General features: G+C 36.5%; 2 protein-coding genes across 3 annotated transcripts in view; one reads left to right on the top strand and one right to left on the bottom strand.

Annotated features, from left to right (window-relative positions):
* LOC126728961 (probable leucine-rich repeat receptor-like serine/threonine-protein kinase At3g14840) overlaps positions 1-9,860 on the top strand; it is a 35,744-nt gene extending 25,884 nt beyond the window's left edge. Inside the window, exons 23-24 of one of the 2 annotated variants that reach the window (XM_050434733.1) lie at positions 8,676-8,826; positions 9,417-9,860. In XM_050434733.1, coding sequence (XP_050290690.1) covers positions 8,676-8,826; positions 9,417-9,779 — 514 coding nt within the window. In that variant the 3' untranslated portion in view covers positions 9,780-9,860. The remainder of the gene's footprint in view (positions 1-8,675; positions 8,827-9,416) is intronic. The other variant, XM_050434734.1, reaches the window with a different exon arrangement.
* A 1,357-nt stretch (positions 9,861-11,217) lies between these two features.
* LOC126728371 (uncharacterized) lies at positions 11,218-12,545 on the bottom strand. Its single transcript, XM_050434207.1, has 4 exons — positions 12,254-12,545; positions 11,852-12,056; positions 11,524-11,702; positions 11,218-11,366 (listed from the first exon to the last, which is right to left on the bottom strand). The coding sequence occupies exons 1-4, from the start codon at positions 12,543-12,545 to the stop codon at positions 11,218-11,220; spliced, it is 825 nt and encodes a 274-aa protein (XP_050290164.1).
* Positions 12,546-17,476: the final 4,931 nt, after the last annotated feature.

Raw genomic sequence — 17,476 nt, forward strand, 5'->3', positions numbered from 1 at the left:
CACTTAGAAAAATGACTTAAAATATCAATTTATTCAAGGTATGTGGTCCAAGGAACTAGGCATGACCAAGGTTTTGTTTGATACTTAGATGAATAATAGATGTAACGCATAATGTAATAAAAATGTAGTAGAAATGACTTTCATTAATAATAATACATTCGTAGGTTATTTACATTCCAAGGACGGGGTACAAGTTTTTCGCCTAGATCTTCTAGGTAATAAGCACCTATTCCAACGATCGAGGTGATACAATATAGTCCTTCCTAGTTGGGCCCTAATTTTCCCCGTGCTGGGTTTCTGGCAGTTCCTAAAACCTTTCTTAATACCAAATCCCCAGGTGCCAATGGCCTTAACTTCACATTAGAGTCGTACCTCTACTTAAGCTTATGTTGATAATATGCCAATTGAACTATGGTGTTTTCTCTTCACTCTTTAATTAAATCGAAACTCTTCTCTAACAGCCCATCGTTATTGCTCGGAGTGAAAGAGCTCGTCTTCAGCATTGAGAATCTAGTTTCCAGAGGAATTATAGCCTCGGCCCCATAAGTCATTGAACATATGACAACTCTTCTACCTATTTTCCATTTGCATCATCCAATCTCTTCTTAAGTCCATTCATTATGACCTTATTGACAGCCTTAGTTTGTCCATTCTCCTGTGGATAAGTCAGGGTGGAATACCTATTTGTAATGCCCAGATCACAGCGATACCTCTTAAAGGTTTTGCTATCAAACTGAAGATCATTGTCCGAGATGAGTGTACAAAGGATTCCAAACCAAGTGACAATATTTTTCCAGACAAATCACTTGGCATCCATGTCCCTAATATTTGCCAGTGGTTCAGGTTTAACTCATTTGGTGAAGTAATCTGTGCCGACCAGCAGCTATCTTTTATTCCCTACTGCCTCAGGGAAAGACCTTACAATATCCAAGCCCCATTGAGCAAAAGGCCAAGGGCTGGACAGGAGATTAAGGACACCTCTAGGTTGATAAATGTTTGGGGCAAATCTTTGGCATTAATCGCATTTCTTCACATACTCTTGTGCTTCCCTTTGCATATTTGGCCACCAATATTCTTGAGTGAGGGCCCTTTGAGACAAGGATCTGTGCCCTGTGTAGCTTCACCTTTCATGTAACTCTTCTAAGAGTAGTTCTACTGCCTTAGGGTGTATGCATAGCAAATATGGTTTAGAAAAGGAGCGCTTGTACAATTTTTGGTCCTCGGATAGCCAAAATCGAGGAGCCTTTCTCCATACTTTGTCAACCTCGGACTTCCCCTCGGGTAAGATATCCTTCTTTATCCATCCAATTAGGTCCCACTCTGACTTGATGAATATGGACCGTCACTCTTCTCATTTCAATGGGTTTACACAAATCTTCCATAAGGATAACCCGAGGTAAATCTTATGCCGAGGAGATTGCGAGTGTGGCAAGAGAATCAGCATGCGTATTTTTGCTCCTAGGAATCTGCAATAAAGTGAAAGACTTAAAACCTAACCGCAAGTGTCTAACCTGATTCAAGTACTACTGCATTCTCAGATCCCTGGCTGCCAACTCTCCCTCTACCTGGCCTACAACCAATCTCGAATCTGAAAACATATCCACTATTTTTCCTCCAATTTTCTAAACCATAGTCATTCCTACCAATAGAGCTTCATACTCAGCTTTGTTATTTGTGGCCGAGAAGTTCAGCCTCAAAGATTTCTCAATAACAATCCTCTCAAGAGATATTACAACTAGCCTCACTCCTAATCCTCTTTGATTTGTCCCGCCATCCACATACACCTTCCATGGTAGACATTCCTTTAGGGAGATCGTGCTAACTGATTTTTTATCCATATTCAGCCTCTAGTCATTTTCTTCTAGCAAAGGCTCAACAAATTTAGCCACCAAGTCGACAAGGATCTGGCCCTTTATAAAGGTGCAAGGCATGTACTTAATATCAAAAGCCCCAAGGATTGTACCACATTTGGCAATCCTTTCAGTGTAATCAGCACTCCGAAGAAGTGATTTAAATGAAAGTTGAGTTAAAACAATTGTGTGGGATTGGAAATAGTGGGGGAGCTTATGTGTAGCATGTACCACTGTCAAAATGACATTTTCTAGCGGTAAGTAACGAACTTCGGCCTCATGCACTGATCTGCTCACATAATAAATTGGCCTCTATACGCCACTATTAACTTGCACCAACACCAGGCTCATCACATGGGAAACCACATTAATGTAAGCAAACAAAACCTCATCCACCTCAGGTTTGGACATAATTGGTGGCCGAGAAAGGTATTCCTTCAACTGCTTGAAGGCTAAGACACACTCCTCGATCCATTCAAATCCCTTCCACTTGTTCAACAACTAGAAGAAAGGCCTGCATCTGTCTGTTGACTGAGAAATGAATCGGTTCAGGGCAGCAGTCATCCTTGTGAACTTTTGGACCTCTTTAGGATTCCGAGGTGGTTGCAAGCTATTAATTGCTTTAATTTGGTTAGGATTAACTTTAATTCCACGGTGAGTGACCATGTATCCAAAGAATTTTCCTGAACCAACACCAAAAGAGCACTTAGAAGCATTAAGGCGCAGACATGGGCGGCTCTACAGCCAGCCCAGGGGGTTCAAATGAACCCCCTAGCTTGGCCCAAATATAAATATATATATATATATATATTTTTTTTTTTTTTGACCCATAAAATAAAATTTTGAACACCCTCACTTTAAATTTGTTTAAATCCAATTGAAATAAACTTTTTTTTTTTGAAACACAATTGAAATAAACTTGAAATATGATTATATTAGTGTTATTTTCACAATATTTTTTCAATAAAGGTTAAGTGACAAGGTGTAATTGATTTTTTATCTAAACCCATAACTCACATCACTTTTTTACATACTTTTAACAATTTGCCATCTAAATTTTACTGCATAAATATTTTGTCAGTAGCACTACTCTTAAAATTGCTCATTTGTTAAAAAATAAATAAACTTTCTCTCTAAACTCTGGCTTATTTTACTGTTGATGGTAGAATGAAACTCTTTTTTCTTGCACTTTTCTTCTTCGTCAACAAAAGGTTACACCACTTGTACAATCAATTGATCTGTATTTAAATCTATGATTATTTTCTCATTCTCTTTTTCTCTCTTATATATTTTCTTTATATCTAATAAAGTAGTTTGATAAGTGTTCTACAGTTTTTTGAGTCCAAAAAGTCTTTTAGTACTTGCTCCAATTCCAAGAGAATGACCACAGGTGTGGCTAAAAATCCATACACTTCAAAAGCAAAATCTTATATAAGTTACTATTTATTTTCCTTAGTTTAGCGTTTATTTTCAGACCTACTCTTAGGTGTGTTACTACTCTTCTTTATCATATATTTTTATTTAATTGATATTACATATGATTATAATAAATTATTATTAATTTGACAAATATTATGATTAGTTATTTATTTATATGCATTCTATTGTTGTTTTCTAATCGATCTTTAAACTATTAATAATATTTTTTTTGACTATTTTACTATATAGTTGTATTGTATACTATTTAGAATACTATGTTTGATTATTGTATGTAATATGACAATTGTATATACAAAATAAATAAATAAATAATCATTTTATTTTTTACTCCCCCACAACAAAATCCTAACTCAAGACACTTTTGACCCCCCTAAAAGAAAATCCTGGAGTCGCCACTGGGCACAGTTTGTGTTTCCTCAATATCTCAAGGATATTCCCAAGGTTGTTAACATGCTCAAACTCTAACTTACTCTTGACCACCGTATCATCTATGTAGACTTTAATTTTTTTTCCTAGCTGTGATTCAAACATCCTAATTGTCATCCTCTGTAGGTAGATCCTACATTCTTTAAACTAAAGGGCATCACCTTGTTGTGGTAATTCACAGTAGGAGTAATAAAAACTGTCTTCTCTTGATCATCTAAACCTAAAGGTATCTGGTGGTACCTTTGAAAGGCGTCCAAAAAGCTTATCCGGGGATGGCCCACAGTGGCATCCACCAACTAATCTATTCGAGGCATAGGGAAAGGATCCCTGAGGCAAGCTTTGTTTAGATTTGTGAAGTCAACACATACTCGTCATTTCCCATTCTTCTTCTTCACTAACACCGTATTGGCCAACCACTCAAGGTAGAACACTTCCTTAATAGCCCCAACCTGCTTAAGCTTGTTCACTTTCTCCTTGACAGCATCAAAATGCTTTTTAGATGAGCGCCGAGGTGGTTGCTTCCTATGGAGGACAGCCAGGTTGACTTTAGATGATGGCAAATGAAGTCTGGATCAACCCCAGGAGTTTCATAAGTATTTCATGCGAACACATCAATATTCCTTCTAAGAAACATTATCAGCTCTTCCTTCTCTCGAGGAGGCAACTAAGCTCCAACCTGAAAAAATTTCTTGGATCACCATCTATAACTTTTTCCTCCAGCTTCTCACACTTTGCCCTTTCTGTCACTACATCCGTAGACAGGACCGGAATCCTTGATTGCTATAGCCCCCTACGGTAGAGGCCGAGGACTCAACTCTAGGTTGATGCATAATTGCAGCTACCAAGCACTGCCTAGCCACAGACTAGCTCCCAATTAGCTCCTCAATCTGGTTCGCGGACGGATACTTCACTTTCAAATGCAAGGTGGAAGAAACGGCTCCCAAGGCATGGAGCCAGAGCTTTGACACAATGGCAGTGTAGGGGAAGTAAGCATCTACCACAATGAAGTCCACCTCCACCACTTCAGACCCCGCCTATACTTGTAATCTAATTTGACCCCTTGGAATGACAACTTTCCCATCAAAGCCTACCAAAGGTGAATCATAATGTGCCAAGTCCTCAAGTCTCAACCTTAGCCCTCATATAGATCAGGTTACATGATCTCTGCATCGCTACCTTGATCTATCAATACCCTCTTCACATCATACCCTTCTATCTTGAGGGTGACCACTAAAGCATCATCGTGTGGTTGTATGGTTCCAACCTTGTCCTCATCCGAAAAACTCAATACTGTTCGGACCTCCACTCTAGCCCTTTTCAGGTTAGGGTTAGTGTCCTCAGCTGGTGGTCGAGATACAGACATCACCCTAGAAGGGTGAGAACCCGTTCTCCCTGGAGCAGCGAAGATGAAATTAATTATGCCCAAAGGTGGCCTTGAAGAAGCATCTCCTTGAGCTCCCAATCCTGCCTGGTCCCCTTGCCCGTTAGGCATATATAAAAATTGTTTCAATCTTCCATCCCTGACCAACTGTTCCAGATGATTCCACAAAGTTCTATAGTGCTCGGTAGTAAGTCCTCGTTCCTTGTGGTATTGGCAATGAAGGCTTTGGTTGCGTCTTATGGGGTCTCCTCTCATCTTGTTTGGCCATTTGAAGTATGACTCATTCTTGATCTTTTCTAAAACCTGATGCACGGGCTCTCGGAACACTGTGCCGATCATCTGAGTAGCAGTAGACCTAGATTGCCCAGCAAAATCCCTTTGGGGTCTGTTATTATTATATCTGTCCGACCTGAAATCCCTCCTATCTTAAGGGATAATCTTAGCATTTCCTTTCCCTTACTACTGGTCTTCCTCAACCCGTTTATACTTGTCAATACGATTCATGAGCCGACGCACATTCCTCACAAGCTTCTTGGTTAAAGACTTTCTCAAATCATGCTCGGCAGGTAGGCCGACCTTAAACGTACTTATGGCCACGTCATCAAAGTCCCCATCTATCTCATTAAACATCTCCCAATATCTGTCTGAGTATGTTTTCAAGGTCTCCCCTTCTCGCATGATCATAGATAACAGGGAATCTAAAGGCCGAGGAACTCTACTGCATGTGATAAAGCGAGATCCAAACGCCCTTGTGAGTTCCTTAAAGGAACCAATAGAACCTGCTCCCAGGCCATTGAACCACCTCATTGCCACAGGCCCCAAGTTGGATGGGAATATCTTGCACATCAAGGCCTTATTCTTGGAGCACACAGCCATTCTTTGGTTGAAATGACTCACATGCTCTGTAGGGTCTATTCAACCATTGTACATAGTAAACGTTGGCTAAGTGAATCGTCGAGGAATTCTCACTCCTTCAATTTTGCATGTGAAGGGCGACTTGGAAATCTGGCTTAACACTACTCATCGCATCATTTCCCAAGCCTTTGCAAAACGAGTTCCTATTTCGGCACTTATGATGATAGTCCTCATCATACAAGAAAGACTCACTAGAGCAATCCTCGATCTGAGTTTGTAACTGCCATCTCCTTCTCCACCAAAAGAAGAAGCAAAAACTAAAGGAGTTCTCCTCCGTCGTTTGTGGCACAACTTCTTCCACAAATGATCAATCTCAAGCTGCATGTTTCTAGCATTTTCCTTATGAGAGACGTGACCCCCACTTCGAGATTGGCTCCTGCTAGTATGGGTGGTATGCACACTTCCCTTTTAGTCCCTTCTTCGTTTAAAATGGAGGAAATGATCTTAACGTTAGGACCTCCTAGATTCCGCCTGGTTTGGACTTGAACCTACCATAGTTGAACGTTAAACTCAAAACAACACCAAAATTACCCACAGACGGCGCCAATTGTAAGGACACAATTTGGTTCCCAAGCCCAAAGGATGGATGGATGGATTTAGGCCTAAAAAGCCTAATATAATGAATTTGTAGAGAATGGGTTGTAAAACTAGGCCTTGATGAGTTAAAACAATAACTAAAGTGGATCCAGATGACAAGGAAATAAGGATAAAACGGTTTTCCCTAAAGAAAATTTTCCTCGGCACAGTCTAAGGAGATTAATTCTAGTATATCTTTCTTTGAAATTTTGGTTACAAGTTTATCTCTTGTTGCTACAGTGTTTTTCTCTCAAATCTCTGATCCCCTTCTCTTAGGGACCTCTTTTTAATTTATACTCTTTTCTTTCTTCTATCTCCACCCTTCACGTGTAGATTAGATTATTGGTGTTGATCCTTGTCCCATCAGTCCTTTCCTAAAGTCTTTGGAGGCAGCTGTAAGGTTGAAAATTACTCTTCAGGTATCACTTCCTCATTAATACGATCAGAGAGTTAGTTACAGAGCATTCATTGCAGTGGTAGCAGCTTTCTCTCAAATATTTCATAGCTTTTTCTTTGTCTTGCACTTCCATGAATTATATCCTTATCAATAGAAACTCCTAGAATGTCATTCTGGATAATAGAACACACCATTTGACCTCTGCTTCCCTTAGCCAAGGAGACACTCCTCCTTAACCTACCTTTCCCAACCTTCTCAATCGTAACTTACTTGTGGAGCTCTGGGTCTTACGTCTTCATTACTGTTTATTTGTCCTCGGACCAATAAGTGTCCTTAGACAAAACCCAAGGCCTAATATGCATTCTTGGGCCCCTTCTCCCTACAGCATGGTTGTTGACATGGCTCGACCGGAGCATAACAACAATAAATGCTACACTTTAACTTTTAGATATATATAGATTAGCACCAAGTAGAAGAAGAATTCAACCCAAATTACATTAAGGAAAAATTCTTTCACACTAGTTCAAACACATATTCACAATTGATGTGAGAATGTTCACATTTTAAAAATATCAACATTTTAACACATAAAAGTGAATGTATGAGAATAAAAAAAATCGTTACATTAATCCATAATCAACTGGCTACAAGAGAGAATCCATGTGCTTCACAATAGGCTCTCCAAATTTTACATCCAAGATAGAAAGAAAATAAAATCATAATAAGATTACATAAGATATGAAGGTAAAACTGAAATCCCTCTAATAGCATCAATTAGAGTTAATCAACATACCACCGGTGAGTGTGGTGTAGCGGTTAAGGAAGTTAATACCGTACCGGAAGCTGTACCGGTTTGGCCAGCAGTACGATATATTTCTGGTACCGGTTTGGCTAACGGTACGATATATTTCCTAATATGCAGACATTGTGGTAATGGGTTCAAGTAGTAGCATGTCCTACTATTTGATGGTGGTACCCATGGGCTTACTAAAATACCTAAGTAGCAATGTACCATGGAGCATGAATCAATGATTACACACACGAGTCCCTTTTTTTCTTCTAAGAAGAAAGAGTTAACCAACATCAATCAGGTCCAACAATATCAATTGGTACTAAATTACTCACTGGCCTAATTTAGGATTCACACCACATTATATACAATCCAAACACCCACCACACACCCCCCCCCCCCAAAAAAAAAAAAACATTTATCATTTTGCCATTTCAAAAAACTTAATCTCTCTAATTTAATATACGTATTAGTTATTACTCTTGCTCTTTTTCTTTTTTCTTTTTTTTATTTTTTAGTTTACAACTATTACTAATTTTCTTCTATAAACAAACTATTACTAATTTTATTACGTAGACCTTACAAACGATGAGTCAACTTTTAAAACATAAACCAAGAAAGTAATTAAGAAATTTTTTTATTATGTTGCTAATTTGGCAACAATCACATTTATTTGTACTTTTGTAATAAAATTTGTAGTAGGTCTAATATTTTCCTTTATTGTTTTGTTATCACTTCTAGTTCCGTGAAGCTAAACTCTCTCATATAGTGGCTGTCTTAATTACATGATTGCACGCTTAATAAAAGTTGAGAGTTAACTGCTGTTAGTCCTGTTGGATTTAGAAATTTATACTATAATACTAGTGAACCAAATATCATAGCTGAATGTATATGTTGCAGGGGCTATATGGCACCAGAATATGCATTATGGGGTATTTTAACTTACAAGGCAGATGTTTATAGTTTTGGAGTTGTTGTATTGGAAATTGTTTCTGGGAAGAACAATAGGAAACATGGACCAAACGAGAACCATGCATGTCTTCTAGACTGGGTAAGATACATCCTTCCAATGTTCTTTTGAAACTTCGCAGCTAAAAGCACCATATGAAGCATGAACCCAGGTTGCTTCTTTTGGAGCTACTCCATTTGACTAGGTCAACCTGCTTTCTGCTTCGCCGGGCTCAAGGTGGAAAATCATCATACATAATTTAGTTGAAATTGTCTGACCCCCAGTTATATGAGGCAAGAATTTAGCCAATTGAACAATATTTTTTGCTTGCATCTTCAAGGCTCAAGTTGCATAACTAATTTTTCATTGAAATCTAAGTGATGTGCTGATGATGTCTTAACGTTTTGTTAAAATTCTTAAAAACACTAGAAAATTTAATTATGTTTTGCAAAAAAATAAAAAATAAAAAATTGAAAGGATGAATTTCCCAACTAAAAAGACATTGTTATTAATTGCTTTATATTTAAATTATAAAAAAAAAATTCTTTTATTAATTTACTCACTTATTTTTTCATCATTTGAATAAGAAGCCTATAGGTTTGCTCATTAATATAAAATTGCAAAATTAAATCAGTTTTTTTTTTTTCTTTGGTTTCCTTCTCACTCCCAAACTCTCTTCTTTGTCACTTCAGGCCATCATTTTACATCAGAAGGGGAATATGATGGAGCTTGTAGATCCAGAATTGGGGACTGAGTTCAGTAAGGAAGAGGCACTTAGAATGATTAAGGTAGCTTTATTATGCATTAATCCATCACCAGCGCTTAGGCCCACCATGAGTGCCGTAGTGAGCATGCTTGAAGGACAAACAGTCGTTGATGAATCGAACATTGATCTAAGAGTTTATAGTAATGAATGGACGTTTGATTCCTTAAGTGACCAATTTGGTCAGAGCCAACGTGGAAGCTCAATGGAAAGTCAGAGCCTCACTCAGTCATTAAAGGCCAGATGGATTGGGTCTTCTTCTACATCTGCCCCAGGATCTCTATCCCACTAATCTTGACTCTGGTAACATATATAATCAACTAATGTGTGCTTGTTTAATGATAAGAAACTTTATATTTGTTTCACTAACTCCAAAAGATATATGGATTAGCTATGTGATTAAGTGTTGTGGTTCATTAGTCTTAAGCTTCTCATCTTGAGTTTGACTCCTCCTTGGCTCCTTGAAGTTACCTAAGAAAATTATCTATGAATGTGCCACAGGAGGATTGCCTATGGCTGTTACTCCTAACAGCCTAAGGAGTAGTTAGGTTTCAAAAAGATTTGGATATCTCGTAAAAATAGAAAAAAAGAAAAGATCAGCTATGTGGTTTCAACTTTCAACTCCAACATTTGTAAGAGGAAACTCATTACATTTTTTACAAACTGTGGAATTGTTCCCTCTCGATATGACTACATGTGACCTTTTTTTTTTTTTTTTGAAAAATAATTACAACATGCTACTAACTCCGCAATTCAAACCCTTTTCCTCCTAGACTCTCAAGCACTTTGTGCATGAGGAGGTGCCAATTCAACTATAAGGCCTTTAGTAACTACATGTGACCCTAGATATCTATAGTGTTGAGCATGTAATCAATATCAATATCTATATCTATACATACTCTACAGCAGAAGCTGAGAAAAAGTAGATTCCTACAGTTAAGAAGGTGCTGACAAATAATAAAAATGTCTATCTAAAATTTAGACACGTATAACTTCAAAAAGCGATACATTATATTATTTCATAATGCTAAAACACCGTTTAAAATCTTCTCATTATAAATAAAAAAATTAACCGGTTAAAATTAGATGTGCACCAAGATAGAAAGAGAGAGAGAGAGGCACGGAGAGCATGGTTTTAAAAAACCGTACGGTGAAAGAACCGGAAAATGAGCTAATTATCGGTTTTATGGTCGGATCGGGATCTAACCGATGGTCGAACCAATGACGTCATAAATAATTTAATTAATATTTATTTAAATTATATAAATAATTAATAATTTTTTAATATACTAAAAACATAATTAGGCTCATGACTAGCACATCACAAAGAGTTCACTGCCACACACATTTACTGATTTACAACATTTATCAACAAGTCATTGAAAGCCCATCATAAAATCCTCCTCCAATTAGGCAATTACAGGGAAAAAAAGTCAACAATTTATACAGAATGGTGACTTGGCTTATCATTCTCCCTGCTTTGCTTCAAATCCACCCAAGTTACCATCCAACCCCAACCACAAAAAATGTAGGACATCCAAACAAACTCAACTCATCTATAGCTTTGTCTTCTAATAAAAAGATACACATAAATTCCACAACAATAAGTTCATTAGTCATTACATTTACATCCAAATGACAAATGACAAATAACAAATAAGTTCATTACATCCAAATAACAAATAAGTTTTAAAGTTTCAAAAAAACTACTAAGTTTTAAGACCCAAGCCTCATTTGTTATGAAGAAAATTGAAATCAATATCATCATGTGAACCAAATGCTTCACCACTAGCATCATTATCATCATTCTCATCTTCATCTTCTTCATCTTCAACATGAATAGGATGATTTTTATATCTAAATCCGGGAGGAGCATCATCTTCATCACCAAATGATTCCAAATTCATCATCATCCTCAATCACTTTATTGTCCATATCTATACAAATTCCAAAACCAAAGAACAATATCATTTCTCATAAACAATAAATAGTCTAATTAAAATATGCAACTAGGCAAAGAATTGTTATAAGCTAACCTCTTTGTACATGGCTAGAAGACCCTCCTTCAATTGGATAGGCTCCCTCTTCATATAATGCATTATCTATCTCCTCATGATCAACAAATGGAGGTTCCTCATCTTCCACTACCCAAAATTCAGTTTTATCGATACTTGCATAATCAATAGGATCAAAATTGAACTTCTTCCTTTTGACTCTATATCATAAGATGAACATAATGAATAATTTAATTAGTAACCAAATCACTTATACTTCACAATCACAAAGAACCCACTTGGCCAAATCAGTGAATCACTCATATTTCCCCACAAAAACATTGAAACAAAGAAATTATATAATATATACCTTTCTTTCAATCGGTAGTTATAATGAATAAACACAAGATCATTAAGTCGTTGATGCTCCAATCTATTTCTTCTTTTGGTATGTATTTGTTCAAAAACACTCCAATTCCGCTCACATCCCGAAGAGGCAGCTGTTTGGCTAAGGGTCCGAATTGCAAACTTTTGTAAGGTTGGAGCACAAGATCCAAACAACTTCCACCACTCATCTAAGTTCCATGTAAAACACAAAACAAAAATACAATGAATCAATAAACACAGCTATACTTATCCCAAAAATATAAAAAATAGCTATGATCTTTAAAAAATATTTTCATTTTATTATTAGTTAAAGTAAACATTATCTTACCCAACTGAGATGTTTTGGCTGATTCTTGAGCAAGTTAGGTTCCAAAAGTTTGTTCACGCTCTCGAAATAGCCTTAATTCCTCCACCAACTTCAACCGACCAACTGAAACTTTTGATTCAATAACATCTGTCACAGCAAATTGTGTCTCTAGCCTCTTATTAAGAGTGGATGTGTCATATTGGAATGCAGGATTCAACCAATAAGCAGTAGCATGAATATCTCTATAGAATTTATTATCCCAACGATCCTTGATAATATTAACATAAGGCTCCCATAGTCTCTTCTTGTCATTGATTTTTTTTTTTATTCCATCAATTACTCTATACATGCCATCATTTACATAACCCATAGCTGGTTTTTCATCATGAATTAACAATGCGTAATAAACGTATCAATGGTGACATAATATGCACAATTACATGACAATCATTCCAAAATTGATTATCAAGAATGATTTTCACCACAGCCTTTGCTTTCTTATCTTTTGCATATCTTGATTCAACATAAAATTTGCTAGTCGCCAATGCTTGTAAGTCATGCTTATGTTCCTTAAGACTCCCTACGGCAATGAAAGTAGTAGCAAACCTAGTTGGCCCTGGAAGCACAATTTCCGTCCAATTTTTTCTAGTCCTCAACCAAGCTTGCAAAGCCACATGGTTATAGATGAACACAGTAAACTTGGATGCACGCTTTGCAAGTTTAGCTACATGATCCATCTTCCCAATTTCCTTAAAAATTAGGTTTAGGCAATGTGCTGCACAAGGTGACCAACTAATGTTCCTATATTTTCCACACAAATTCTTCTAGCAACTACATAATTTGTAGCATTGTCAGTGACCAAATGTACTATATTTGCAGGACCAACCTAATTAAGAATTTCATCAAACAAGTTACTTAAATTAATAGCATCCTTAACCAAGTCAGAAGCATCAATAGAACGTATAAAAATAATACCTTTAGGACAATAAACAAGAAAATTAATCAATATTCTATGCCTAGTATCAGTCTACCCATCAGCCATTATTGTACAACTAGTGTCAGCCCAATATGAACGATGAGAATCAACAATTAATTGGACTTCTCTTTTTGCTTCTCTCAACAAAGGCACTCGAAGGGCATGATAATTTGGGCCTCTATATCCAGGACCATAAGAAGCTACAGCATTGAACATAGGTTGATAATAACTAGAATTCACAGCATTAATTGGAATGCAAGCATCATACATCCATCTTGCTATAGCCATATCAACCCTCCGCTTCTTTTCTTTGCCAGTAAGCACACTTTTAATAGAAGGTTGAGCTCCCAGTGTTGTTCTAGGAGTGAAGTAATTACCAACCTTTCTCTTGCCAAGATTGGATCTTGGTGGAAAATTACTAGGACTACTTCTATTTCCCCTACCTAACCCCCTACCTCTAGGAGTAATTTCATGGACATCTTCAAATTCTGGTGAATCCTCTAATGGCGAATAATTAGGTGCTTCTTGATCCTTTTTTGTTTGTTCTTTAGATTTTGAAATTTCCTTCAAATTCTCAACCATTTGAAACCTAACATCATAAGATACACCTATACATGCAGCCACATCACCTTTAATTCCAGCTAGATGTCTTTTCATCCGATTAATGCCCCCTCCTTTATAAGTTTTCCTACAATGTATACATCTATAACTACTTTTTTCCGTCTTTCAACTCTTCAGTTACATGATCCCATGCAGGATCACATTTTGCCCTCACAGATGAAGAATTAGCATTAGACCCAGTTGTAGAAGCATGTTCATTAGATGGCACAGAGGCGGACTCCATTTCACTCAACAATTTCAGACTGTAAACAATATTTCACAAACAATAATGTGCTGTAAATCAAATCCACAAAATACTCAGTAAAATACAAATACTCTGTAAACAATATTTCACAAACAATAATTCTCTGTAAATCAAATCCACATCATTGATCATACACAAAATCCACAACATACTCTGTAAAATACTCTGTAATTTATATTTCACAAATATTAATACTCTATAAATCAAATCCACAACATACTCTATAAAATACTCTGTAAACTAATAATTGAAAGATAGAAGTTACCACTTACCAGTGAAGTCACAGAGTGGAGAACCTAAGATGAAGCCAATAGAAATGAAAAAAAAAAAAAAAAAAAAAGAAACCGAGAAAAGAAAATTATCAAAATCAAGTAATCAAAAAATCAAGTAATCAAAAAATCAAGTAATCAAAAAATCAAGTAATAATTGAAAGATAGAAATAGAAGTTACCACTTAGGCACTTACCCAGTGAAGTCAAGGAATGGAGAACTTGAGATGAAGCCGAGAGAAATGAAAAAAAAAAAAGAACCGAGAAAATAAAATTATCAAAATCAAAATCAAGTAATCAAAATCAAAAGAAAAGAATGTTACCTGATGAAGCCGAGAAGCAGAGAGCAGAGCACTTTAGAGGGCGAGACCGAGAACCCATGAGGATGAGAAGGAAAAAACCCAAAAAAAAAAAAAAAAAAAAAAAAAAAAAACCCAGTACTTCAAACTTGTGAGGATGAGAAGGAAAAAAAATGTTTGAGAGTGAGGCAGAGAGGAAGAGAGTGTGAGCTTGAGTGAGGCAGAGAGGGCGAGGCAAAGAAGGTGAGGCAAAGAGTGTGAGGCGAGGTACAGAGCCAGAGAAAGTGAGGTGGAGAGGGCGAGCTGTGAGTGGAGAGGGCGAGCTGTGAGCGACGAGGCAGAGAGGCTGTAAGTGGCGAGGAAGAGAGGCTGTGAGCTTGAGTTGAGCTTGGGTGAGGTGGAGAGGGCAAGGCAAAGATACTGAGATTGTGAAAATGAGAGAATGAGATTGTTAGGTTAGTCTTTAGGGTTAGGATTTTAGCCAAAAACGATGTAGTTTTGTTGTTTTAGGCTAGGAAAGGACAAAAAAGGAATAACCGGTTAGTAATCGGTTCAACTGTGCCGGTTTCTAATTTTCCAGTTGAACCGGCCGGTTTTTACTGTTTCGCGGTTTTTATGTTATTTTCGGTTTTTTAGCATAACCGGACCAGATTAAAGGCCAGTTCCCGGTTGAACCAGTCGGACCGGCTGGTTTGGTCCGGTTTTTAAAACTATGATGGAGAGTAACAGAGAAAGAGAGAGGCGATGAAATCAAAAAGCTTCAACAAAATGATTTTGCAAACCGAAAACACCGTTTACCGCAAAACAAAAGCCAATTCTCTTCTAAAAACTAAAATTAAAACTCGTAACTCCTCTCTCTTCTCAGAAACCCAAAAATCAAAACCATCTCCTTCCCCTAAAATCCAAATCAAAAACATAGATGAGAAAAAAGTAAGCGATCAGAGGTGCCATTCTCACACAATCTCCGATTCCCTCACACAACGGCCACCGATTCATCAGACCAACTCAACCTCAACCCTACTACTACTACAGAAGAAAACCCTAAACAAACCCTAGACAACGACACTACTACTGCTGTCATGCCCACCAGATCGCCTCGGAGAAGAAGAGGAAGAACCAATCGATGAGGCTTTCGATTAACCTTCTGTAACCACCGTCGATTCCGATGCGAAGTACGGCGAGGATTCAAAGAGCATTGTAGCCACAGTTTGTAGCAGGGGATGTTGTTGATGTGGATCCGGCTTCCAATCGTATCACTCCGCGTTTATCATAAAAAAATTTAGGATTCTCCTAGATTCAGTTGTAGATTTCATTTGTCATTGATTGATTTCAATTCCGATCTGTGTAATAAAAAATGAATGGGTTTTTCTTTAGCTTTTCTTTTTTTGGGTTTGTAGGTGGAAAGGCAAATCATTGGAATTTCTATTCTTAATTTAAAAAATTAATGGGTTTTTCTTTAGCTTTTCTTTTTTTGGGTTTGTAGGTGGAAAGGAAAATCATTGGAATTTCTGTTCTTAATTTAAATTTCTTGGGTTTTGTTTTGTTGATTATTGTTTTTTGGTTAGAACTTTTTTTTACCCTGTTTGGTAGATTTTTGTTAGATTTAGTTCCTGTTTGCACCTGAAATTTGAATTCATTTAATTGTAGCATAAAAACGGTTAAAAGAATTATGCACCAATTTCTTTTCTTCATACCATTTTCTTATTTACTTAATTTTCTGTTTTATTTCAGATTATGAGAGATTTAATTTTTCTGTATATAGGTTATGGTTTTATAATCTCTGAGCATCCTAAGACTCTTATATCAACATGAATTGCAAGTGTTGTAATATATGTGATTCTAATTTTGAACTTGGTTGTAAGTGTAGATTGCAATTCATTTGCCTCTATTAGATTGCCACTCTGTTCAGTGCAGCCTTATTTTAGGAATACAAGATTGATGAAAATTGAGAATGCTATGAGTGTAATAGTTGTTGAATGCTATTTACAGGGGGCTGAGTGTAATATATGTTGCTGTTTCTGTATTGTATGTCCATGGGCTGTATTTATTTTGTTGCATATTTTGTTTTCTACAGAACAAGTCTTTGTTCCCCTGTATTTATGCTTACAGGGTTGTTATGTGTTTTTACATGTATTTCCCTTTTATCCAATAAAATTTCTATCTTTTATCTCAAAAAAAAAAAAAAAAAACTTTGTAAATACAGCCGACTGCAATTTGTTGGCATCATTTGGTTTTGTTGAACGCCTCACGGGTAGTTAGCATATCTTCTCAAACTATCTAATGTCATTTATCTGAATCACTAATTTAATTTTTTTCCTTGCTAGAAAAGTTACTGGGTTCTCTAATAGGAGAATTACTGTTGGGTTCTCTACAATAAAATGAAAGGTATGATAGCCTTAATTTTCCTCTTTATTTCATTGTTCAAGGAAATCTCTTTTCTGTTTGCAATTGCTTTGATTTAGAACAAAGATTTCCTTAACAGCAACACAAATAAGACTATAAGTGCAAACGTTCTCTGGAAAAAGAAAATCTTAGAAAAGGAGATTTTAAGAACTTAATTGGAACTTTAAATAGATGGGTACATTTAAGGTTTTACCGTTATGGTAGAAAATGTTGGAGGAACTATTGTCGGGAGAAAGGAAGGAATTGATCAAATGGGAAGTAAAACCAAACTTCAAAACATAGATTTATGACAAAGAACAAAAAATTCAAAAACAAAAACAAAATGAAGATTATCAAATTAACAGTTAGACTATTATTTTCTGATTAAGCATATGGGCCAACATCAAAATTAAGTGTAAGGTTGAATTTAATCAACTATTTTGTTGGCTTTATTTCGTGCCAAATTTGCTTGTATTTCAGCAATTAATAGCTCTGTATTTAGGTGGGTTTG

The sequence above is a fragment of the Quercus robur genome, chromosome 5, assembly GCF_932294415.1.
Source record: "Quercus robur chromosome 5, dhQueRobu3.1, whole genome shotgun sequence".
Classification (NCBI taxonomy): Eukaryota; Viridiplantae; Streptophyta; class Magnoliopsida; order Fagales; family Fagaceae; genus Quercus; species Quercus robur.